At 43.4% G+C, this 27,563-nt stretch overlaps 1 protein-coding gene across 1 annotated transcript in view; it reads left to right on the top strand.

Moving 5' to 3' along the window:
* The window catches only part of LOC137423071 (regulating synaptic membrane exocytosis protein 4), a 375,068-nt gene that overhangs the window by 166,141 nt on the left and 181,364 nt on the right, over positions 1-27,563 (top strand). The window contains exon 2 of the mRNA XM_068109857.2: positions 5,429-5,739. Coding sequence (XP_067965958.1) covers positions 5,429-5,739 — 311 coding nt within the window. The remainder of the gene's footprint in view (positions 1-5,428; positions 5,740-27,563) is intronic.

Raw genomic sequence — 27,563 nt, 5'->3', positions numbered from 1 at the left:
AGTTTTAGAGACATCTCAACGATGATAAAAGGAAATTGGATTCACCTGAGCTCAATTTGGAGTATCATCGCAAAGGGGTTGAATACATATTGACTCAAGACATTTCAGCTTTTCATTTTTAATAAATTTGTAAAAAATTCTAAAAAAAAAAATTCAGCTTTGTCATTACGGGGTATTATGTGTACATCAGTGACAAAAAATCTCAATTTAATCCATTTTAAATTCAGGCTGTAACAACAAAGTGTGGAAAATTCAAGGGGTGTGAATTCTCTCTGAAGGAACTGTATATAACATTAAACAAATAGACACAATGACCGTTTGGGTAATGTTGGCCTGGTTTGACAAAAGCAGGACTCATTACACGAGCATGTTCCACTTGAAAATTGGAGGATGGATTTCATGCACCCCCACTGGGATATCCGTAGGGAGTTAATCACTAATTTTGATCGAAAATCCGAGCTTGGTATTCAAGTCACGACTGAAAGGGATTGTTTTGACATTGGAACAACTCACTTAAAATGTGACTCTAGTGGTTGCTCAAGGAAACTTGGAATGAGATCAGAAGAGGCGAGGCTTCTGTCATCCTACCATTGAAGTTTCAGAGATGAAGTTTGAAAAGTTAATCGATGGACAGGTGGATGACGTGCCTTGGCATAAGCATCTCTGAGCAGAATTTGAAGTTTGCTGAATATTAAAAGAAATACATACAAGTTCCCCATTGAAGGATTATCAAATTTCCATGATGGATGGATGCGTAGTTCCAACACAAAGCTGAAAATGTTAAAAATTTAGTGAGAATTTTGTCCTGAAATCGAACATCACATGAAATTATATGTTACTATCAGAAGTACCCGGCGTTGCCGTGGGGGAAGGGGAGGGGGAGGGAGGGGGAGGGAGGGAGGGGAAGGGGGATGGAGGGGGGTAGAGGGGGAGATGGGAAAGTGGGTGAAGGGGGGTAGGGGAGGAAAGGGGAAGGGGCAGGGAGGGGGTAGGGGGGAAGGTGAAGGGGAGGGAGGGGGGAAGAGGGGTAGGGGAGAGGGGGAGGGGGAGGGGGGAAGGGTAGAGGATGTTTGGAGGGAAGGGAGGTAGGGGGTGGAGAGGAGGGAAGGGGGGGAGGAGTCAGGAGAGGAAGGGGGCTCATATATATGCTGGTGGGTGAATGTGGCGTTCATCACGTTTCTGAGTTAAGTGTGATGCCGATCAGGAAGAAGAAGAAACCGTACTACCAACTTTGTACACTTCCGGAATTGTTTGATTTATTTGTATTCAAATGTCTGGTGATTGTTTTGTATTTATTTATGCGAATGTGTACGTGTATATAACTGTCATTAATTTAAAAAGGCTTCGGCACTATCGAGCGTTTTTTTTTTGTTTTGTTTTTTTTTACCAAAAAAACGAACTTTTTTTTTTCAAAATATATATATATTTTTTTTTGCCTAAAACACTCCCAGGCACTCACTGATGAACCTCTGAAAGTTTGACGAAGATCCGTTCAGACAACTCTGAGAAAAATGGCGACACACAGACAGACACACACACACACACACACACAGACCAACATCTCTCTTATATAGTAGAGCATCAATGTTTTAACTTGCAGAGATATACTGTGAGTGGAAGATGGCGGATCGCAAGTGTAGTGACGTCACATGCACACCCCCATTGAAGGGGGAGTTTTGAAACGTTATCAAAACAATATCTCGCCGTTCATTGTTTGGATTCTCACTCACCCAGCTAGCGAGAATCAGGACATCGCTAGCTTTTTAGAAATAACTATGGAGCAGTGAAGCGTGGAGCGCCGGAGCACAATGCGTAAGTCGTGCTCGCAGATAATTCCGGTAATTACCGTGTATTTTCATGTGTATCATTGCCAAAGTTCTCAAGTATTATTTTATCCTTTCGCAACACTCACAAAGATTTTTCTGAAAATTGATAAAGAAAAAAAGGAGGTTCGATCAATCAGGGTCGATCAAGTTCTTAAAGAGCTACGTGCTTCTTTGGAGCCGCAAATTGCTGACCCCGCTCTAGGCTTTCAAGAGAGGGCAATTTACTTCTGATTGGCCAAACCTTAGTCGAGTTATTGGGAAAAATGTTAAAATGTCTTTAATTAGGTCATGACCTTAAAATTAGGCCAAGCTAGGTCAAATAAATTAGGTCAACTCCACATCATTTTTAATCCCATTATTTTTTGCAAAATTTCATTCCGAAATTCCCAGCCAGCTCCGTCATTCGGCAAAAAAGGAAAAAACCGAAAACTAACAAGTGGTTTAGTTCTCTTAAGGGTCTAAGAAACTCTGCGGTACCATTAACATTAGGGGCACTAATTGGAAAAGCAAACACTACAACGGGTACAAGCCTCCCACTATCCTATATGGGGAGTCTTAATTACACATTCCATGCTGGCAACGGCAGGTTAAAAGTGCAAGGTGAGCAAAACCGAGTCACTGAAAACACACACACCACAATAGGCCTCGTTAGCATTCACACGTCATTTCAAACGTCGTGTATGGGCTAACGTTGAAGAGGCAGAAAAGACAATTTTGGGAAAGAAAAAAAGAAGCTGAACGACAAACAACCTTAAAATTACACCCTTTATCTTACCCTTTATCTGAGAATTATCACCCTTTATCTGAGACTCCATTCCATATCTTCCGCAAATTTATAGCAATAAATCCTAGCTTCATCGTCAAGGCCCAGGGGGTTTGAGTTGTTCAAAACTTTGTACACAAGTGGATTTTTGTAGTTTAAACTGTGCTGCATTTATTAAAATTCCAATTCTTACGCCATTTGTTGGTGTCACTAACATGGTCTTGATCATTATCATCATCAATGTACCATTTTTTACACCATCAGTAGGTACTGGTGTTGGCTTAGTGGTTAGGGTGCCGGCTTGGGATCCTGGGATCCTGAGCTTGAATCCCGGTCGATCGCTGAATTAACGCCAGCGGGTTGACTCAGCCTGTCATCCTTCCGAGGTCGGCAAATTGAGTACCAGTTCTTCTCTGTGTGTCGCAAGAGGTGACTAACAGGGTTGGTGGCAGGAAGAGCATCCGGCCATAAAACATTGCTTCAAAAAAGGGGAACAAAAAAGGGGATGCCCGAAAAAGGCCGACCCCTGCTCTGTGGGGAAAAATGGCCTCTAAAGGTGGTTCTTTTCTTTTTTTTCATAGTAGGTTCTGTCGTAGAAGTCTCTTGGGATGCTGGGTGGGTTGCCGTTGCCTTCTCAGCAATCAGTCATGGCAGGAATATATAATTTGTCATGGTGTCATCGGTGAGAATCGCGTACTCTTCGCGAAAGACACCTTGGGATCTTTAAGGTCCACCAACGACCAATGCTGGCCAATGGGCCCTTCCAATGGATTCCACACACATTGATGCTTCACCCTGCATGGGAAATAACAGAATGATGGTTGTGAATATGTCTAAGTTACCCTGCGAACCCCATTATTATTGTACTATGCTTTAAATAAATTGATTATCGATTTTGATCTGTTCATTGTATTTATGGATTTTTATCCTCTAAAAGTGAATGCGTCATTCACAATAAATTCAATATATCTCCAATCTCAATTTCGACACACACCAAGTCGTTTCTTTTTCGCTTGAATTCAATCTTCACTTATTGGACTTTATCTGATATTAATTAAACTTTCAGTGCTCGTTTAGAAACTCATCTCAACATAACTTCTTTTTATCCTCGTTACCCTGCGCTCGCTAAGCGAAAAGCGGGGTTAAGCATTCATCTGAGTACGTGTGCCGTGTGCAATGTGCCGTACGTACGTGTCTGCATTTAACAAATTCATTTTCTTGTCAACCGTTGGTCCGATTGACACGAACTTTTACCATTGAAGTGTCTCCTCCTGTGGAATTTTTTATTCTTAATTATGACGTCAAATGTCACGTGGTACGGACGCCATCTTGTAAAAACGTTCCACCTCCATATCTCCCAAACCGCTCAATGGAAAAAATTGAAACATGGCTCATTGTCAAGTACTCACCATGTGGAATAAGATACGTTGATGGTGATGTCATTGGTGGCTTAATTATGACGTCATAATTCGGCAAGTACAAGGCTTGATTTGATCAGTATGAATAAAACAAAAAATTCCTCTGCAACTGTTAGTCCGATGGACACATAATTTTCAGAATATGTGCGGCTCCTGTAGAATTTTTAAAATGATAATGATAACGTCATAGGTCACGTGGTACAGACGCCATCTTTGAAAAAAAATCGAAAACAGTTGCACCTCTATATCTCCGAAACAGCTCCATGGAAAAAATTGAAACATGACTCATTGTCAAGTACTCCCCTTGGGGAATAAGATATGTTAATGATGATGTCATTGGTGCCTTCGTTGTGACTTCATAATTCGAAAAGTACAATACTTATCCGATCATTGTGAATTTTTTTTCTCAGCAACTGTTGGTCAGATGGGCACGAAATTTTCACCTTAGCAGCGCCTCCTCATGTAGAATATTTTAATGATAATCATGACGTCATAGGTCATGTGGTACAGGCGCAAGCTTGGAAAAAACGAAAAATGTTGCACCTCTATATCTCCAAAACCGCTGAATGGGAAAAATTCAAACGTGGCTCATTGTAAAGAACTCCATATGGGGAATAGTTGTTGTTAATGATGACCTCATTGATGCCATAATTATGACGTCATAATTCGACAGGGACAACGCTTAGTCTGCTCAGTTTTTAATTTATCGAGCATGATCTATGCTACAATTATATTAGAGAATTTAAATTTATGACGTCATCGCTCACGTGGTCTGGCAGCCATATTGGATCAAAAAAAAAAAAAACGTTCAAAAACAGAAGAGTTGGTTCACACCAAGTTGACTGCGCTGGGTAAGTATTCTATGAATACCATCTAGTTTAAGACTGCATCTGCGTGCATGCAAGGCAAAGCTACAATTGCAAGGTGTGCATCTATTCATTCTGATTTGAACTTGGTTGATGAAAATGAATGTTGAGAACGGTTTGTGAAGCAGATAAACCCTGTTGTTATGACTATTCTGCAAGGTATGAAAAGCCAACGTGATCAGCTTTTATAGGACAGCTTAGAGGTGTGCTCACTCACTTTTGAGCTGTCTAGCCTGGGTTTTAATCTCGACCCAGTTATAAGCTGTCATCGTGGTGTTTCACAGGCAGGACCAGACATCAATGTGGGTGTCGTCCCTCAGAATGACATTAAGCCAGAGGAACAGTTTGCACATAGCCCAATGGTCATTGGTGGAAGTTAAAAGATGGTATATTGCAACGGGCTGATTGGGTAGAATTTCCTCTTCCTCCGCCAACATTTCCTTTTGTTATTGTGTCATACTCTTGAATACATTATTATGGAGTAAAGCAAGTCGTTAAAACAAAAAGGAACAGCAAAGGCCTCAATCTTCTTGACTCCCATTTACATCTTTGCAGGGACCTGGCGGTGCCTGGCTGCAGTGGACATGAGCTGTGGCCTCTGGCAAGCCCAGATGTTTCGCGTAGCCCCAGCATGACAAAGGCTGACATCTTCGATGGTGAAAATGGAGCTCCCCGGCCTTCAGAGGGCGGTGTTGTGGTGGCGGCGGTTGCTGCTGCCGCTGCCGCTGCAGCGGTCGGGGTGGCTGTTGGTAGTGGAGAGGCAGGAGCACAGGGGAAGAAACGACGATCAAGCCTCGGAGCTCGTATGGTGTCCATGGTGGGGCTGTCATACCGCAGCCGTAGCACCTCGCAGCTGAGCCAGGGAGGTGAGTGCTTGGACTTGAAAATACCCAGGGAGTCTGAATTCATGCTGATGTTTACTTTGCCATTATCACAGGGATTTCCTCATTTTTGAAACATCTCTTCCATATCTAATTTCACTTTGGATGAGACAGATAATATAATACCTCATTGTGCATCTGCCACCTCCACATGAAACGTTCACTCTATTGCAGTTCTACTTTAAGTCAAAGTGAGCCCAAACAAATTATATACTCCACTCCATTTTTATTTTGACTTGGTACAGGCCATGATTTTGCAACTACCTGCTGTACCGTCTTAAACTCACGGTACCAAAGGCGATCAGAACGGCACTCGGTAGAGAGCATACCTCCGACATTTTGTATCCCACTGATAGGTCGGATATGGAACCGGACCTGAACCAAAATCTAATCGACTTGTTCTTATCACCGACTCAATTCATCCACCGAGTTTTGTCATTACCCGTCCACAACTTTTTGAAATCCACTGCTTCTCACAGACAGACAGACAAACAGACAGACAAACAAGGGTGAAACCGTAACCTCCATCCACCTTCCAAAAGGAAGCCTTTAATAATGAATCCTGCACTCAGAGGTAGACATTGTATGATTTTTCACCTGGGTACCATTGAGCGGGCAGACCTTACTGCATTTCTATGTGTGATGGAAATTTAAATTCGAATATTTACTGTGTTGCTAATAATTATTTCAGGTTGTCACCATCATGTGTTTGGTGGGTTCAACAGTTCAAGTCATGGGATTGTCTCAAATGGCACACGTTAAACACATTCAGATTTGTTTGTGAAGTAAATGTCAGCTCTTTCACGAGCCTCGATTCAGTATACAAAAAAAAAAAAAAAAAAAATTTGATTTGCCCGAGTGTGGGTTCAGCCTGCTACATTCTTAACCACCACTGGATTTAATTTTTCACAGCTTCTTCAATCATTAATTACTACCATATACAGTGGCGTAGTGATGGGGGGCGGAGGGGGCGACCGCACCAGGCGCGCAGTGGATTGGGCGCCAAATTACACCCTCAAAAAAACGTTTTCATGCTCCATTTGGTTGTATTGTATATAAATAAATTATAATATAACGAACTCGTGAGATCACGAAAAGCAACTTTTAGAACCACGTTTTACAGTTTAAACCCCGTGCCACGTGCCAATGTGTCATGTCGATGTTTACAAAGTCCTTTCCATCCGGATTCACTTTTTCCTCATTCCTATTTCTATCACCTCGCACAGTAAATAAATCCGTGTTCCAGTGTTGCTGCATTGATCTCTTATCTTGTATCACGAGGTTCAATATGCACTCGGTAACATGGAGATCGCCCATTGGCCCAAGGGATGGAGGGGTGTAACTGTTGGACGTTTGTTAAGTAATTACGTCGATCAAATCTAGATATCTCAGGTGTTATGTCCCAATCAGCGAGGCCTGCATCACATGTCATGTGAGTTCTTTAACTTCCTTGTCATCCTCGACTGCTCTGTCTCATCAGCTCTAGTCTCTAGGCCATAGAAATACCACACCTTGCTGCATGCATGTTTGATGTAGTTTTTGTTAACTACCTTGTAGCATACCTTCCTGCTCTACTGCTTCAGCAATAGTTTACCTTTCACCAAGCCCAGGTCTGCTTGGACCAGGCCGGTGATTACACGATCGTTTTATTATTGCCAAATGGTACAAATATTATTGTTGTTTTTAATATTATTAGTATTAAGAAATGCTTTGTTACAATGTTATCATTGTTTTTGTTATTTATTTTGTGATTGGAATACCATGCCATGGAAGGACCTATTAATCTGCTCTATACACCTTAACATGGCACGTGTTTAGAAACACAGGTGTTCTTCCGGATTCTTTGTAGTTAATAAGACGAATCATCTCAGGAAATCATATCGAAATATATTCTCATTTTGAACAGGTACCAGAGCTCTGCTGCTGAACCTGCTGGGGAAGCTTATGCTCTTTCCCTCAATATGCCCCCCTCAGTAGGAATTTCTGACCATGTCAGTGCCTGCAGGGGGCAATATTTTTGACCTTCGGCCCGAGCGCCACAAACCATCACTACACCACTGACCCTATAGTACTAGGTTTTTTTTTTTAATTTTGATGTGGATTAAGAAGTTAAGCTTTTTCGTATTGAATAGTACTTCTTGGGATGTTGGATGTCAACTTGTCAAAGTGAAGATCTGGATATGGATCCGGATACTATAATTTTTTTAATTGATTCTTTACCATTGAGAGATACGGCAAAAACCAATATATATATTATATATATATATATATATATATATATATATATATATATATATATATATATATATATATATATATAATATATATATATATATATATATATATATATATATCTATATATATATATATATATATATATATATATATATATATATACAGTGGTACCTCGGCTTACGAGTTTAATCCGTTCCGTGACGGAGCTCGTAAGCCAAATCGCTCGTAAGTCAAAGCAAATTTTCCCATTCAAATGCATTGAAATGCTATTAATCCGTTCCAGCCTCAAAAAAAAAACACCAATTTTTTTTGTTAGGTGCTTTTAAATAACAAAAATGTACTTTATAAATAACAAATAATGTATAAACAAGCACGACCTCGTATATACTGTACATAATACAAGAGAATGTAAAGAAATAAACTGGTTTTATTAAGCAGAGGAGAAGAGCATGCCAGGTGAGGTGTGCGTGTTGTCGACTTGGCGAGGCAGTACGATCGTACTCCTTCTACGATATGTACGATTTTGAAGCAGAAGGAGTCCATAAAGGCTATAACGCCAGCCAAGGGCGTTACGATTATTTCAAAGCTCCGGACCTCTATCCATGAAGATATGGAGAAGTTGTTGTTTGTGTGGTTGAAGGAGAAGCAGCTCGCAGGAGATACCGTGACCGAGAGCATCATGTGTTTGAAAAGATTGAAACTCGGATATCGAGCACGGACCACGAGGTGTTTTTTCTTTTTTCTTAATCTCGGTTTCAGTGAACTTTTGCTCTGTGCTCACGTGTACTGTACCTGTACCTGTAATGGTACGTCAGAGGATGGCACCTGTTGTCATCATATTAAGTGCAAGATGTTCTGCATCGTAAGTTGGTACACCGTGGTCTTTCGGTGGTGTTTAAGCCGGCCGTCTTGGCTTCTGTCACCATTGGCATTGAGTCTTTCGATGTAGGTAGGTCGTTGTGTGCCGGTGCCTTGGCCGAATTCCTTCATTGCTGCATTGTTAGCTCACCTGGTTTTTTATACCACATCTTTGGTTATCGGACCAGCGAATGACGTCATCTCCTCCAAAGTATGGCTTATTCTCACTTGTCTTGGACGATCTTCTACTTCTAGCCTTCCACCGTGCATTTGGTGTCCACTGTACTTACTGTACAGTGCCTGGTAAAATTGATGTAATGGGTTTTTGACCGTCAATGCCATGAACCGTCATGAACCGTCATGAACCGTCAACGCCATGAACCGCTAACACTCAAAAGCCCATTTATCGCGCCTTATAAAGCAAAACGCAAACCGAAAGCCATGCCTCTCAAGCGAGGCGTGCTTCCGTGGTCACGTGATCCACAGGTGTAGCTCATTATACCCGCACGCGCGACACGCTTTGGCGGTCACGTGACCAGCCACTCTGGAGGCGGGGATCCCCGCCGATGACGTCACCGGCTGGAGCAAGGAGATTCCTCGCTCATGTATTTCGACGATTGCGTGTTTTATATCCAAGCAGAGATGCTTTCACGGCAAGATAACCGCGTGACCGGAACCGGAAGCCACAACCGGAAAATTCCAAAAAATAAATTTTTTGAGCTCGTACATCGGATCTCGGCTCGTATCCCAAAGCAACAAACCGCCCGAGCGACGGCTCGTATCCCGAAAAACTCGTACGTTGGGGCACTCGTAAGCCGAGGTACCACTGTATATATATATATATATACATACATATATACATACACATAAATATGTGGTGCGCCACGTAAAAAGGGGGCTTACGGGTGGTCAGAAAACGATGAAAAGTGTCAGTTTACCCAATGAACACTCATAAGCCCCCTTTTCCCTTTTTCACGTGGCCCGCCACATATATATATATATATATATATATATATACACACACGACATGACCAACAAACATTGGCAGTAGAATGGGCCGTACTGAAGAGCTCAGTGACTTTGAACGTAGCACAGTCATTGGATACCACCTTTCCAACAAGTCAGTTTGTCAAATTTCTGCCCTGTTAGAGCTGCCTTGGTCAACTGTAAGTGCTGTTATTGTGAAGTGGAAAGGAGCAACAACAGCTCAGTCGCAAAGTGGTAGGCCACAAAAGCTCACAGAACGGGACCGCCAAGTGCTGAATCGCATAAAAATTGTCTGTCCTCGGCTGCAACACTCACTACCAAGTTCCAAACTGCCTCTGGAAGCAACGTCAGCACAACAACTGTTCATGGGGAGCTTCATGAAATGGGTTTCCATGGCCGAGCAGCTGCACACAAGCCAAAGATCACCATGCATAATGCCAAGAGTCAGCTGGAGTGGTGCAAAGCTCGCCGCCATTGGACTCTGGAGAAGTGGAAACGCCTTCTCTGGAGTGATGAATCACGCTTCACCATCTGGTAGTCCGACGGACGAATCTGGGTTTGGCAGATGCCAGGAGAACGCTACCTGCCGGAATGCATAGTGCCACCTGTAAAGTTTGGTGGAGGAGGAATAATGGTATGGGGCTGTTTTTCATGTTTCGGGCTAGTCCCCTTAGTTCCAATGAAGGGAAATCTTAATACTACAGCATACAATGACATCCTGGACGATTGTGTGCTTCCAACTTTGTGGCAACAGTTTGGGGAAGGCCCTTTCCTGTTTCAGCATGATGATGCCTCCATGCACAAAGCGAAGTCCATACAGAAATGGTTTGTCGAGATCGGTGTGGAAGAACTTGATTGGCCTGCATAGAGCCCTGACCTCAACCCCATCGAACACCTTTGGGATGAATTGGAATGCCGACTGCGAGCCAGCCTTATTCGCACAAAATCAGTGCCCGACCTCACTAATGCTCTTATGGCTGAATTGAAGCAAATTCCCACAGCAATGTTCCAACATCTAGTGGAAAGCCTTCCCAGTAGAGTGGAGGATGTTATCGCAGCAAAGTGGGGACCAACTCCATATTAATGTAATGCCCATGATTTTGGAATGAGATGTTCGGTGTTTGGGTGTCCGCATACCTTTGGTCATGAAGTGTATTTATGTGTATATATATATATATATATATATATATATATATATATATATATATATATATATATATATATATATATATATATATATATATATATATATATATATATATATATATATATATATATATATATATATATATACAGACTTGGCATTTAATATGGAATATTTTTTTTGTGGGGGCGAACTTACTTTTCAAGATGTCTTACAACCAAAAGTTAATTGGAATTATGTTGAAATTATTCTAGATTTTGTTAATGTGACCTTTAAAAGAAACAAAAAATACATTTGACATTTCGAAACAAATAAATTGATCCTTGAAAGTGATGTAAACTGATATCAAACTCAATTCATGGACAGTACTGTGTTAAACTTCTGTACGTTTTTCAGAAGTATCTCTTTATTTTGCACATTAGCCACATTTTTTTTCACAAAAACAAAAGTTAAATTACGACTGGGATTACGGACAGTAAAATTACAGTTCGTGTAACCCCCACGAGCATTCAGGAGAGCACGTACACGTTGAGGCATGCTGTTCACGAGATTTGCCAAGGTTTGGACAGGAATCGCTTGCCATGCAGTGACAATAGCCTGCTGCAATTCACGCACAGAGGTCGGCTGCTGGTCCAAGTGGTCGATTTGACGCGTTAATTCTGCCCACAAGTTCTCTATCGGATTCATATCCGGGGACATGGCAGGCCACTCCATATGCTCTACACCACGGTCAGCAAGAAAGTGTTGGATCATGCGAGCACGATGAGGCCTTGCATTGTCATCTTGGAAGACAAAGTTTCCTCGAAAGGCTGCACGAGCAAATGGAAGCAATGTTTCTTCCAGAATGGCCCTGTACTTGAACTGGTTCAGGTTTCCATTCAGAACAACCAGGTCAGTTTTGCCCCCTGCATGAAAAGCAGCCCAAACGGTCACCCCACCACCTCCAGCTTGGACTCTTGGCACTATACAATCTTTGTTGTAGGCTTCATGCACTTGTCTGCGCCCTCGGACGCGGCCATCTTGACGATAGACCAGAAATCTAGACTCGTCACCGAAGATCACGTGATTCCAGTGTCCTGGCTGCCATTGACGGTGCTCTCTGGCCCACTGCAATCGGCGCTGGCGTTGTTGTCTGGTCAGGCGTGGCTTTTCAGGGGACGCCTGGCACGATAGCCTGCTTGAACCAGTCGTTGGTTGACTAGCCTTCTGGATACAGGCACATTTGTCAGTTGCTGCCACTCAGCCCTAAGCCGATTAGCTGACTTGGTACGGCCATTGCGGACTAACCGGTGCAGCTGGCGATCATCCCTCCTTGTGGTTCTGCGGGGACGTCCTGGCCTCGGTATGGGAGTAGGGACACCCCTCTGAGCATTTCGTTTCAGGATCTTTGACACCTGACCTTGAGTGATGCCATACTGCCGAGCAATAGCACGCTGTTTCATGCTGTAATTTCGTAAAGCCACCACTCCATGACAAACAGCATTGTCGAGTTGACGGACCATCTCCAGAGGAAGCGGCAATAACTTTTGGAGATGTGTCGCAGTTGTTTTCCACTAATACAGAACGCAACAACCCTTATATACCCGATTGTGAAGCCATCGTCAAATGTACCTGTCCGTACATTTTGTCACGCCACCTGTGATATAATCCTGTTATTGACTTCTTGCTGCGATAGACAATCAGTGACATGGTTCTTTTAACAATGAAATCACCGAAGGATAAATTAAACTCACCAGATTGATATACCGAGTTCAGAAATTAAACCCAAGTGAAGAAAAAAAAATATTCCATATTAAATGCCAAGTCTGTATATATATATATATATGTATCACGATATCTTGAAAAGTTGTAGACAGATTTGGATGAAATTTGGATGAAACCTGTGGACAGGTTGGGTGTGTGACAAGGACAAATTCATTCGACTTTCGTAAAGATCCGGATCCGTGTTTTCTTGCAACCGACTTGTCTTCAAACTATTTGTGAATTTGAGAATCATTTTTGTGCGTGGTAGCCATGTTGTAATAAATAGAGATCTAAAGAATCGATGCACCAGCGTCATGCTCTTAAGTGTTGCATCCTGCTTTGTCCATCTATGAATTGTCAAAGTATATCATGTGATGGTATCTGAAAACATCATTCATAATCACGAGTTGTAACCAATCATGAAACAAATAAAGAAGCGAAGATGCAAACAATGAACCCATTTTGTTACCCTCATTTTTGCGTACACACTTCCTCAAGAAATGTGATTCATTGCATCTTGAAGTCCTCTGGCCGTGTTTGGTATGCATGCTGATGTTTGTCAAGACCTTTTGGTTTTCCTACAGCCGCTTTGTCTTCAAATTATTTGTGAATTTGAAGAACTAGTACACCCGTTTCATATGGGAGAGGGAGGAAGGGTCTTTTCTCTCTGACGTATATAGATCACAGTAGATCTATGGTCTGGCCTCAAGAACATTGGGGGTGTGTTCAGTTACCAAGTTTATTGTGGAGTACTCGCCAAGTGTTTTAATCATTCCAGCAAGCACTCCTTTCAAAACCATTGATAAAGAACGACTGGCTTGCCAAACGCTCGATAGCTGCTTGGTAAATGAACACACCCTGGGTTTCCTCCCTTCCAGTTTAGTGTTAAACAGCAGGAGCAACTGTTTCAAAAGGTAATCAAACGTGTTCGTGGTTTTATAATATTTTTTACTCCCGGTAGGGGTGTCCCATAAAACGTCACAATAACATGTTTATAAACGTCAACACGGCATTTGTTGAAGGAGGAAAAAACACTTGGGGAGACGGGATATTATTAGTATTAATATTGCTTTGTAATAACATTAATATTATTCTGTTATATGTTGTGTTGTTGTTACGTTTGTTATTAGAAGCAGCTTTGGAAAAACGCCTTGACAAAGCTATGTTAATACGGATATGCACCTCAACACTCAACTCCATTGGCGAGGAAAACCCGTTTGGTGGAGAAAACCCGCTTGAGGTGTGGGATGGAGGGGAGGGACAAATTTATTTGCTCCAACATTCATCATGTGACCCTTAGTCCTCCTGTCTAGTTTGGTTGAGATTGGATGAGTAACGACCGAATGTATTGCGGTAAAAAAATCGTTAGACAGACACCAAATTGCGTATTTTAGTATGATGATGATCATGTTTGTGCATGGTACCCATGTTGTATCAAATAGAGATCTGAAGAATCGATGCGCCAAAGCCATGCCCTTATTCTCAGAGAAAATCAACTCTGTCCTCTTTTGTTATTTTGAGAAAACTACATTCAGTTGCTGCCATCTCCAAAAATGCACTTGAAAAATATTAATAACTCCACCACCGAAGGTGGACGGAAGTTGTGTTTTCACCCAGGTCTGTTTGTCTGTTTTGTTTTTTTTGTGTGCAGGATATCTCAAAAAATGTTGTGGACAGATTTGAATGAAATTTGGTGGATATGATGGGTGTGTGACATGGATGAATTGATTCGATTCTGGTGAAGATCTGGATCTGGATCCGGATACTAGAATTTTAAAGTCATCCTTCACCATTGAGATTGGTAAGATTATCCTGGTGTTGGCTTAGCAGTTAGGGTGCCGGCTTGGGATCCTAGGATCCTGGGTTCAAATCCCGGTCGATCGTTGAATTAACGCCAGGAGGGTTGACTCAGCCTGTCATCCTTCCGAGGTCGTCAAATTGAGTACCAGTTCACTGGTAATTCCCTGTGTGTCGCAAGAGGCTACTAACAGGGTTGATGGCTGGAAGGGCATCCGGCCATAAAAATCGCTTCAAAAAAAAGGGGGACCACGGTGCCTGAAAAAGGCCAACCCCTGCTCTGCGGGAAAAATGGCCTCTAAAGGTGTTCCTTCACCATTGAGATTGGGCAAAGACCAATATAAGTACGGTATATTAGAAAGTTGTGGACGGATTCAGATGAAATTTGTTGGACCAGTTGGGTGTGTGACGAGGAAGAATTATTTAGACTTTGCGAAAGATCCGGATCTGGATGCAGATCTGATAATTCTTTAAGTGATTCTTCACCATTGAGTGATAGGGCTAAAAACGATATATAACATGATATGTCAAAAAGTTGTGAATAGACTACCGTATGACAAATCTTGTTGGATGAGTTGTTAAGTTGACAAGAACAAGCCAATTACATTTTGGTTCAAGTCCAGATCCAGATCCGGCCTATGAGTAGATACAAAATGTAAACGGTTCAGCCTGGCGGGGGTATGCTCTCTACCGAGTGTTGGTCTAGTTTTAATATGTCATGTGATGTACCGTTCTGACAATTGTATTCTTTACTACCTGCAAGGAAAATAAAACCACCATCACTTAATAAATTAGGGCCATAAATCACCCTTTAGGTTCAAATGCACATCATGTGCCATAAATTTTTAGTTTGCTGGATATCGATAACTTCCTGCGAAAGCATTAAAGTTGAGTCTTTTACATGAACGTTGCGTAATCCGAAGTGTCAGAGCTTTGTGCACTGTGCAGCAGACTTTGTGCAAGGTACTGTGCAGAGAAAAGTACCTCATAACAAACTCGAGAGTTCCTCGAACACCTTACCCCGTGCAGTCTTTTCTTGAGAAAAAAGGGCATTGTCGTGGTCTGAGGGCAGCAAATTTGATTGGTCAAAATGATGTGAAACGCGTAACATTTTGTCCAAGTACTGTTAAACGGAAGGGTTTTGAAAGTTCCAAAAGGCGATTTGTGCTCGACAGTGTTCAATTATATGATTCAATTTAAATAAAAGAAATACTTTAAGGGTTTTAGAGAGAAAATTATTTTCGGAAGTTTACCGCCATTGATCCAGCTTCTTTTACACCACCTTATTTAACGTGTTACATTAGGTATTTGTACCTGCTTGTCTGTGTCTTTAAGTTTCCTGTTTGGAATGATTTTCACTTTTGTTTCACTGCCAGGCAAGCACACAGAGTAAAACATATTATCTCACTCCTCTCTGCGCATGTGCGATCGGGCAAATTCAGGGGGAAAGTATTGCTGAACTAACTGCAGGTTCGTTTGCCGATTCATTTTCTAAATCGTGTTCAAAATATAATATTCAATTTGAATTAAGTTGTTCCTAAATCTTGAACTGACGTTTTTGGACAAACAGACAGGCAAACAGACAAAGTGAACCAATATTGCTTAGCCCCGCTTTTCCCTTAGCGGACACGCATTTCATAACTAAAAACAGAACAGGTATTTAAAAAAAAAACATAAAAATTATTATATGTTTTAAATAATAATACAGTAATATATTTTTGTCATATTCTATTTGTGTTTAAAACAAATCTATTTGTGCCCCACTGTTTTCACCGCCAGTACATCCAACGCAAGGGGAAAACCCAGTGAATTTGTGTTTATAAATACTGTCAGATTGAATTAACTAGGGCATGCCCGTACTATATATATATATCTAACATTATATCCCCCCCCTCTATTTACATCAAATGGTTTGGTTCATGAAATGTTTTGGTCCATTCGCAACGCCAAAGCGAACGGCGAACGCTTTACATGAAATGGTTTGGACCATGAAATGTTTTGGTCCATTCGCAACGCCAAAGCGAACGGCGAACGGCTTGCGAGTACAGTGACAATCCCCCCCCCCCCCCTCTATTTACATGAAATGGTTTTAATTAGTTTTAAAACATAGTTTAACGCCAACATATGGCATGCCCGTACCCGTACTATCCGTAATGGCGCACGCTCTCACAGGAGCTCCGGAAGGTCGCATATCGCAGGAAAGCGAAAGAATCGCAAATTAGTTTTAATTAGTTTTAAAACATCGTTTAACGCCAACATAGCGCCAACATAGTTTGCCGACGGGAAATAAATGAATACGCTCTCAAATGTGCCATCCGAGGCAGAGTGTGTTCGCCACGTTCGGCACACGCGATAGCTCGCTGCTCTCTGATTGGTTGAATCGTTTTTTGGACATAGCTCGGTAAGTAATTGTCCGATTAATATGAAACCTTGAAAAGGCACATCCTCGGGTCCCCAGCAATATACCTGGCAAGTTTCAAGTATATCGGACCGGTAGTTGTCGAGAAACAGCGGTCACAGACAAACAAACAAACAAACAAACATACACACAGAGATTACTGGAATTATAGATAGATGTGGTGTGGATGTAGCGCAGGCTTGATGGGCCAAATGGCCTCTTCCTGCATCCCAGTTCCTTGTGTTCCTTGTGTATTTATGATGCTGGTTTACAGTTCAAAGTGATGACGTCATCGCCATTTGAATGATAAATGCTGATACTTTGTGAGTGTTAGGTGCAAATACTGCCGTGATTTCCTTTCCTCTTTTTTTTTTTTTTTTTTGTGTATACAGGATCGAGGCTCGTGAAAGAGCTAACATATATCACACACAAAAGAAAATCAAACAGACACAAAAAACATATAATAAAGGTAGCGGTAGACAAGATGGGGAGAGAAGGGAAAGCACACAAACACAACATTTGAGAGCAGGTACATCAGAAGATCTGTGGGAGGGCTTGGGGGGAGAAGATGTTGGAAGGGGGGGAGGGGTGGGAGAAGTATAAAACACAAGGACACTGCAAGGACTTCCAGGAAGGAAGTTGGTATTTCAAAAAAGTGAATCTGGGGTGAAATTAGCGGGGGTAGAAAAGATCAAGGTTTTGGATGGGGGAAGATAAGAGATGGTGGTGAACAGCTGTTATAAAGACCTGGAGGGAGGAGTGGGATTGAAGAGAGTGAGGGAGTTTGTTCCAGAGGCGGGAGAAAAGAGGAATGAAGGAGTGAAGGTGAGCAGAGTCTTGCTTTTGACAGTTTAACCATAAGAGGGTTCCAGGCAGATCTTGTGCGATCTGCAGGAATATTTGGGGGACAGCCCAGAGAGAGAGCAGGGGGAGCAAGGCCGGAGAGGAGTCAGTAGAAGAAAGAAAGCCCACCAAACTGCCTGCGGTGAGTAAGTGAAAGGCCCTCGGAGTTAGCTTCATCGTGGGAGATTCCAATGATTCTGAAAGCTTTGGTTTCAACAGCGTGAAGCCGATCTAGGTGTGAGACAGGAGCACCGGCCCATAGGGGAGAGCAGTATTCCATTGAGCTGCGGATGAAAGCCTTGTATGTGGTGAGGAGCTCAGGTGTGCCAAGGAAGGACTTCACACGACGGAGGATGCCCAGTCGGCGACTGGCTTTGGAGGCCAGATTTGAAATGTGGATTTCCCAGGAAAGATCATGGCAGATAGTGAGACCCAAAAGCTTGAGTGACAGAACTTCTTGGAGAGGATTATTCAGAAAGTGGATGGGAGGGTTGTCCAGTCGGTCTTTTCTGAGAGACATAGTAAGAGTGTGAGATTTTTCAGGATTGAAAGACATATTCCACTTGTTTGACCAGTCTGTGATTTTGTCCAGGTGTGCAGCGAGTGAGGAGGCTGCAGACTGCCGATCTGAGGGATGAGGAATGGAGTGGCAGAGAGTGGACTCTCAGCAAAGAGATAGAGAGGATTTTCAAGAGAGTCAGAGAGATCATTGATGAAGACCAGAAAAAGCACAGGGCCCAGAACACTGCCCTGGGCAACTCCAGCCTGACCAGGAAGGGGAGATGAGAGAAACCCATTCAGGGCCGCACATTGATTCCGACTAGAGAGGAAGTCCGCAAGCCAAGTGTGGAGATTTCCATGGATACCATAGGAGGAGAGTTTGGTAAGCAGAGCGGGGTGCCAGACTGTATCGAAGGCACGTGATATGTCAAGGGAGACAGCTCTAATTTCCTGTTTGGCATTGACGACCTCCATCCATTGTTGAGATAGCAGAAGCAGCATGTCCAGAGTAGAGTGACCTGGTCTGAAACCAAATTGATGATCAGGGATCAAGCCTTTTGAGAAGAGGAAAGAGTTGATATCCGAAGCAATGATTGATTCCATGACTTTGCTGATAATTGGGAGAAGGCTGACTGGTCTGTAGTTGCAAGGCTCTGTTTTTGCACATTTTTTGTGTAAAGCGGTGATGTTGGCTGATTTCCAAGCTGATCGCAGGTGACCTTGACCAAAAGAGAGGGTGAAGAGAACAGAGAGATGGAGTGATAGAGCTGTGGAGCAGGATTATAGGACCCATGGGCTGATGCCGTCAGGTCCAGTTGCAGAATCAGAGTCGAGGGTTGACAGAAACCTTTCCACCTTGTCAGGAGGAAAGGACGCAGAGTCCAGGAACAGCTGGGTACGACTGGGTACGGTGGTACAGAGAGGGATGGGTTTGGGACACAAGATTTAGAGGCAAACAGAGTTGAGGCATTCAGCTTTTTCTTGTGTGGTGTCAGCTGTGAAGCCGTTTGAGGTAAGGGAGGGGATGGAGTGGGAACAACAACAACAACAACATGCATTTTAAGGCCTTTTTCCCTGCTAGAGCGGGGGTTAGCCTTGCAGTCCCCATGACAATCTTTTCCATTTTGCCCTATTTTCTGCATCTCCTTGTTAACCCCCTTTTGCCCGCATTTCTTCTTCCACCATCTTCAGCCAAGTCTTTCTCGGTCTTCCCCGTCCTCTACTTCCTTCTACATTCATTTCCATCACTCTTCTCAACCAGTCACTTTCATCATTCCTCAGCACATGACCAAACCATCTCAACCTGTTCCTCTTCATGGAGGGGGAACAAACACCAGAAACGGATTTGACCAGATTGCCACCAGGATTTGGAAGAGGGAGATAGGTTTGAGAGTTTGGTTTTGAGAGTGGAGAGATATTGTTTCCTGGCTCTCCTGAGGGTGGACACACACTTGTTTTGGGCTTTGTGAAAAGAAATGGGATTTCCTTCCATTGGATTTGCTTTCCAGGAGGTGAAGGCAAGTTGTTTCTGGGCAAATGCCTCACCAAAAGATTCCGTGTACCATGCACGGGAGGAAGGGTATGACAACTGAAGGCGAGATGGGATAAATCTGTGCATGAGAGAGAGCAATTTACTTTGGAAGATTCCCAGGATGATTTGATGTCAGAGGCGTTAGAGATGGGAGACCAGTCCAGATGATTGATGGCTGCTTGAAGTCCGTGCCAGTTGGCCTTAGTGAAATGACAGACTCGTCGACGCTGAGGAGGCTCTCTGAGAATGGTCAGAGAGATGTCCACTTTAACAAGCACATGATCAGATGAGCCGATTGGAGCAGAAGAAGAGCAGCAGACATTTGCAGGGAAGTTAGTCATAAACAAGTCCAGAAGAGAAGATGCTCTGTTGCCTGAGATCTGGGTCGGGAAATTGACAGATTGTGTCAGTCCCAGTGAGTCGCAGAAGTCCTTTGCTGAAGAGCCATGGCTGGTGAGTGAGGTACCCACACCCAGCCAACTGGCATGGTGACAATTGAAATCACCACATATGAGGAAGAGAGAGTTTGGATGAGTCGATAGAAGTTGGTCCATATTATCAGATAGCGAGATGTAGATGGAGTCATCACTGTTTGGTGGACGGTACAACACACATATGAACAAAGGTGGGAGCGAAGGGGAAGCCGTAGCCAGAGGTACTCCTGGGGGTGAGGTGGAGAGAGGGCAGTGCAGGGCGAGTGAGGAAGAGAGTTGTTGATAAACATAGCAACCCCACCTCCAGGACAAGGCTCAGGTCTATCATACCGGAGGAGGGAGTAACCCGGGAGATATTAAGGAACCAGAGACGTCATGAAGGAGGAAAGTTTCTGTTAAGCAGATCAAGTCTGGTTTGTCAGAAGCAACCTGTATGGAGAGATCAGTCAAATTTGAGCGAAGGCCCCGGATGTTTAAGGTCCATACCGTTAATGAAGAGGAAGGGGGGGGGGGATCGGATACAGAACAGGGAGGGTGGGGGGGGAGGGGTACGGTAAGAGGAGGAAGAGGTAGGGAGAGCTATTGAAAGTGTGTCAGAGATTTCAGAATAGCTAGGAGAAAGGGAAGGATGGGGTGGACAAAAGGTTTGATGGTGATTGGGTGGGGTACAGTGAGGTGTTATTTGAGGGGGGGGGGGCAGAGCGAGGCAGAAGGTTGGGGGAGATGGAGGTGAGAGTTGGAAGGGGGAAGAAGCGGGGAGGAGGCTTTGAGGAGGAGGGGTGAGAGGGGGGAAATTGAGAAAAAATGAGGGTGGGGAGATTTGAAGGGGAGGGGCGATGGGGGACTTTATGAGGGTAGGGGTTAGGGGGGAGTTTTGGAGGGAAGGGGCGAGGGGGAGGATTTGAAAGGGATGGGAGATGGGGGAGATTTGGAGGGGAGGGGTGAGGGGGGAGTTTAGGAGGGGAGGGGCGAAGGGGAGTCTCGGAGGGGAGGGGTGCGGGTTGAGTTTAGGAGGGAAGGGGCAAGGGGGGAGATATGAAAGGGATGGGTGATGGGGAAGATTTGGAGGGGAGGGGCAAGGGGGGTGGAGATTTGAAAGGGATGGGTGATAGGGAAGATTTGAAGGGGAGGGGTGAGTTTGGATTTTAGAAAATGTACGATTAATGGGAAACTAACATTTATTGCAAAATGCGTTTCTTGTGACCTTCGAGTCAAAGATACGTTTAAGGATGCTGGAGGAGGGGTGGAGTGCCGGTGAGTTTAGGGAATGTATGTAAGAGGAACTGTAAGAGATGGAATTTTTTTTTGGAATGAATAGATTTGGTGAGCAATTCGAAAGCACCCTTTTAAAGAAGAAGAAGAAAAAGGTGTTATAATATACGACAGAATACAGTACTTCAGGGGAAAGTTATACATTTTTAAATTGAACAGTGAAAACTATCTGGGGAAATGGGGGTGAAACACGTGGTCGGAGAATGAACGAATAAGAACAACAAATAAACGAATAAGAACAAAGAAGGAAATGTTTTTTTTGTTAAGATTTTAAACAAGGAAGTATGGGGTAAAAAGACTGGGAAAAACTGAGAACGAAAGTAAATGGACCACAATCGACCGCTGAGAGAAAAAAAGCCTCAAGGTAGGAAACAAAGTACTAACAGGGAAAAAACGCGGCACGAAATAACCCACGATTTTTTTATACAGGTATGAAAGATTAACACCAAGAATCTTCCTAGGGACACACTATAGGTACACACACCGAAAGATAAATACAGTTTCGACAAAAATACAATTGTGAACAATTACTTAACTTCGAAAGCATGGAGAGCGTGTGCAGCTTCGAAAAACCGTGCCCTCGCCGACAAAGATCTCGCGAGATCTCCATTGTTAAACAAAATGGTAGGCCTAGAATAAAGATAGTTTGACTTTTTGCGATGAAATGTATTGAGGAATGAAGGACCCCATTGACTGGTGCAAAAGTGTGCACATGTGGGTTGAATCTCGTAAAACAGAACACCGTTTGAACGTTCGATTTTGATTTGAAGCTTGGAGTTGGAATGACTTTTATTGGCACTTTGGTTAAAGACGTTGAATACAATTTGCTTGTGCTTCCACAAGCTTTGACTGTGTTGAAAAAAAATAAAAGGATGGTGAATAGATGGTGTAAGGAGAATATAAAAGGAAATATAAGTGTGAGGAGCATCATGAAATGAATTTCAGGGCCAGATATGAATTACAGGCCCAGACACAAAGAAATGCTGCGAGCTGTAGGAGATAAAAGTGTGAAATGTTCAGGTGTAAAACCTATGAGAATATCCCAAGAAACAAGATGACAGTTAGATTTCATAGTTCCCAGGGAAACGATTAGAAATGTGCAAAAATACCAGTAAAAGGGTTTTGACAAACCATTGAAAGAGATATTTCGACACTTATTCTTCTTCGACCTCTTCTCATTCTTCTTCTTTAAGGCCACAATTATTCCCTCGTTCTTGTGGGGATGGCCAGTGGGAGGTTTTTGGCCTAAGACTTTTACGAACCGGCTGGGAAAGCCTGACATTCCACTGAGTATAGATATGGCAGGAATTGGGAATTTGGCCTTTGTGCCAGCGATAACTCACATACTCTTTGTGAAGGACACTATGGGATCTTTAATGTCCACAGTGGTATGTCGTAATATGTGGGATGCATAGTTTAGGGTCCGTGGGACGGTGCACACATGATGAAACACCAGGATGACAGTTTCTAGCCGGGTCAGGATTCAACCCCAGGCCAAACCGATTAGAGGTGAGTGTGCGTACCTCGAGGCCATTCTGCCAGCCAGAGACATTCTACACTCATTTTCATAAATCTCACATTAATTTAATAAAACATTATATGACCTGGTATTGGCCTAATGGTTAGGGTGGTGGGCTTGGGATCATCAGGTCCTGAGTTCGAATCCCGTTGAATTAACGCCAGGTGGGGGTTGACTCAGCCTGTCATCCTTCCGAGGTCGGCAAAATGAGGGCCAGGTAACTGGTTATAGAGAGACATTGCATCAGTGGCAGACACCCGCAGAAAAATGATATCAGAGACAGACGCGCCCACAGAAAGATGACGCAACCAGCAAAATGATATCAGAGACAGACGCGCCCACAGAAAGATGACGCAACCAGCAGCTGGGTGGCTGCACATGAACCACCAACCACTTTCATCTGGAGCCTGCTGGAAAAATGTTTTGGCCCAAGTGTTTCATGAACCGGATAGCCATGACTGAAGATGAGTTGGGGAAGAATTTGTAATTCTTCACTCATCGGTCATTCCAGTGGGTGCCGGTGTCGCGAAATAAATCCGCCCCCGTATAAACTCTTCCCCCCTGCGAATCTGTACTGGTATAAACTCGCCCCCCCCCCCCGGTGGATACGTTTCTCGCCCCCATCAGAATAGAATCGCCCCCCATTCTCGTTTGCGGATATATAAATGTACATATGGAAATATTGGTGTACAAGAGGGGACGTATTAAAAGTACTACTAATATTGTTTGCGGAATTGATTGAGTGCGGACTTACACATTTTCTCAATCTTTTAAAGACATACTTGAACACTTGATATAGTAATTATTGCTAGATTTTTATTGGTTTATTTTTATTTTGGTTATGGTTTTATGGTTTTTATGGTTTTATGGTTATTTTATGGTAATTTCTATGGTTATTTTTATGGCTATTTATGGTTATTTTATGGTTATTTTTGGTTATTTTATGTTATTTTATGTTATTTTTGGTTATTTTTATTTATTTTTATGGTTATTATGGTTTTATTTTTATTGGTTTACACCAATATTCAGTTGCTCTAGTTGTAGATTAATTGTAAAATAACTCTTCCACAATCATCAAGAGCCATACAATTGTTACACTTTTTTACAAGTTTGAATATCTGCTGAAACATGTACATATATATTATTAGGGGGCGATTTTGTCACGGGGGAGAGTCTATTTCGTGGCAGGGGGGCGAATCTATTTCGAGGGGGGCGAATCTGTACCGGTACAGAATCGCCGGGGGGCGGATCTGTTTCGGGGGCAGATCTATTTCTTGACACCGGCAATAACTCCCCTTCTCTTCTCGAAAGACACAATGGGATCTTTGATCAACGACATTTTTATCAAGACACCGACCGTCCATCAACTATCGGTATTGGCAGATGCGTCCTCTGGCTTTAACATCTTTCACAAGCCTTCTGATTGATGCCTCGCCCTGCATCCAAAACACCAGGGGTGTATTTTACAGGAGCTGGGTTAATATTGGAACCAAGACTAGACATGGAGTGCACATACCTCCGAGCTACCCTGCCAGCCATAATGGATGGAGCAGGAAAGCATCACTTGCAAACGCCAGTTCCGTCTACTGGAAATGTCTGTAGAAAGAGCTAGCGGTGGCCACGCCAGCTGCTGTCTCATGAAGTGGAATTGGTTTCATTTCCCCATGTAGCCTTTGTGCAACGACGCAGTGCATTCCAGTGGGAGAGATATGGTTGGCAATATCCCAAGTGGCAAAGGAATGAGAGCCTTGAATCTACAGCAGTGATTCGACGTGCGAAGTGTTAAACATGACTTTCAGCTGCCTCGGGCAGGAGAATAGTTCAGTTCACAAATGCAGTGTGGATCTTACAGTTTCATAGAAAGAAGTATGGTGAGAGAAAGACAAAGTATTTCTGTTGAACTCTATAATTGAAGTACTGACAGTAATTGGCAAGTTTTTTTTTTTAAATGTATTGCAACAGGATGATGTAATGTTTGAACACCAATTTTTTCCCATTTCTCGCTTTGGGGCATCTTCTTTAGTATACGCGTAAATTGGTTCCCGTGGGATGGAATTGTGAAAAGGCAGCGGAAAATTGGAGTTTTTGTGTTCTCATCTTAATGGATGGGTCATGAGGTCGGAAATCCAGGGTCAAATCCCATATATACCACATGTGTTTGTCTATTGTCCACAAATGTCCTTGTAAATGATCTAAAAATGCACTGATTTTTATGAATCTGTTTGTGATGCATGTGGTACATGTACAAGCACCTCTTTTAGACGACCGATTTCTCAGAAATGTCAATGTTAGGTGCATTTTTGGGTAAAAGTTGCGAACCTCACTTTTTAACATAATTAGGGTATGATGAATTCGATTACCCGGTTCCCAAGCCGAATTTTGAGTTTTTGACCTTCTAATTAGCATAAACATAATGGCCGCCAAATTGCCATTTTTGGACAATTTATTTGAACAAGCATTTATATATCATGTATATACATGCAGCTCTTTTACTTTAACTTGACAACTTTTTTTTTTTTTTTTTTTTTTTTTTTTTTTTTTTTTGTATACAAGTTCGAGGCTCGTGAAAGAGCGAACATTAATCACACAGAAAGACAAACCGACACATAAAACATATAACATAGGGAGCGGTAGACAAGATGGGGAGAGAGGGGGAAGGACACAAACACAACATTTGAGAGCAGGGACCGAGAGACATGGAGACATCGAGAGATCTGAGAGAGGGCGAGGGCTTTGGGGGGGGGGGGGCGTGGGAAGGGGGCAGTGGGAGAGGTATAAAACATATGGACCCTGCCAGGACTTACAGGAAAGAAGTTGGAATTTCAAACAAGGTGGATCTGGGGTGAATTAGCGGGGGTAGAAAAGATCAAGGTTTTGGATGGGGGAAGATAAGAGATGGTGGTGAACAGCTGTTTTAAAGACCTGGAGGGAGGAGTGGGATTGAAGGGAGTGAGGTAGTTTGTTCCAGAGGCGGGAGAAAAGAGGAATGAAAGAGTGAAGGTGAGCGGAGAGCCGAGATTTCGGCAGTTTAACCATCAGAGGGTTGCTGGCAGATCTTGTGCGACCTGTAGGAATATTTGGGGGACAGAGCACAGAGAGAGCTGGGGGTGCAAGGCCGGAGAGGAGTCGGTAGAAGACAGAAAGACCACCTACCTGCCTGCGGTGAGTGAGTGAAAGGCCCTCAGAGATAGCTTCATCGCGGGAGATTCCAATAATTCTGAAAGCTTTGGTTTCAACAGCGTGAAGCCGAGCTAGGTGTGAGGCAGGAGCACCGGCCCATAGGGGAGAACAGTATTCCATTGAGCTGCGGATGAAAGCCTTGTATGTGGTGAGGAGCTCAGGTGTGCCGAGGAAGGACTTCGCACGACGGAGGATGCCCAGTCGGCGACTGGCTTTGGAGGCCAGCTTGGAAATGTGGTTTTCCCAAGAAAGATCATGGCAGATAGTGAGACCCAAAATCTTGAGCGACAGAACTTCTTGGAGAGGATTGTTGAGAAAGTAGATGGGAGGGTTGTCCAGTCGATCTTTTCGGAGAGACATAGTAAGAGTGTGAGATTTGTCAGGATTGAAAGACATGTTCCACTTGTTTGACCAGTCTGTGATTTTGTCCAGGTCTTCAGAGAGTGAGGAGGCAGCAGACTGCCGATCTGAGGGAAGAGGAATGGAGCGGCAGAGAGTGGAGTCATCAGCAAAGAGATAGAGAGGATTTTCGAGAGAGTCAGAGAGATCATTGATGAAGACCAGAAAAAGCACGGGGCCCAGAACACTGCCTTGGGGAACTCCAGCCTGAACAGGAAGAGGAGATGAGAGAAACCCATTCAGGGCCACACGTTGACGACGACTAGAGAGGAAGTCCGCCAGCCATGCGTGGAGATTTCCATGGATACCAAAGGAGGAGAGTTTGGTGAGCAGAGCGGGGTGCCAGACCGTGTCGAAGGCACGTGATATGTCGAGGGAGACAGCTCTAATTTCCTGTTTGGCATTGAGGACCTCCATCCATTGTTGAGACAGCAGAAGCAGCATGTCCAGAGTAGAGTGACCTGGTCTGAAACCAAATTGATGATCAGAGATCAAGCCATTGGAGAAGAGGAAAGATTTCATATCAAAAGCAATGATGGATTCCATGACTTTGCTGATAATTGGGAGAAGGCTGATTGGTCTGTAGTTGCTAGGATCTGTTTTTGCACCTTTTTTGTGCAAAGCGGTGATGTTGGCTGATTTCCAAGCAGATGGCAGTTGACCTTGAGCAAAAGAGAGGGTGAAGAGAACAGAGAGAGGGTGAGATAGAGCAGCAGAGCAGGATTTTAGGACCCGTGGGCTGATGCCGTCGGGTCCAGTTGCAGAATCAGAGTCGAGGGTTGACAGAAACTTTTCCACCTTGTCAGGAGGAAAGGACACGGAGTCCAGGAGCAGCAGGGTACGACTGGGTATGGTGGGTACAGAGAGGGATGGGTTTGGGACACAAGATTTAGAGGCAAACACAGAGTTGAGGCATTCAGCTTTTTCACGTGCGGAGTCAGCTGTGTAGCCGTTTGAGGTAAGGGAGG

This window comes from Myxine glutinosa, chromosome 3, assembly GCF_964187855.1.
Source record: "Myxine glutinosa chromosome 3, kmMyxGlut1.1, whole genome shotgun sequence".
Classification (NCBI taxonomy): domain Eukaryota; kingdom Metazoa; phylum Chordata; class Myxini; order Myxiniformes; family Myxinidae; genus Myxine; species Myxine glutinosa.
Note: the sequence above shows the minus strand (reverse complement) of the source record. Positions and strands in the feature narration are given on the sequence as shown.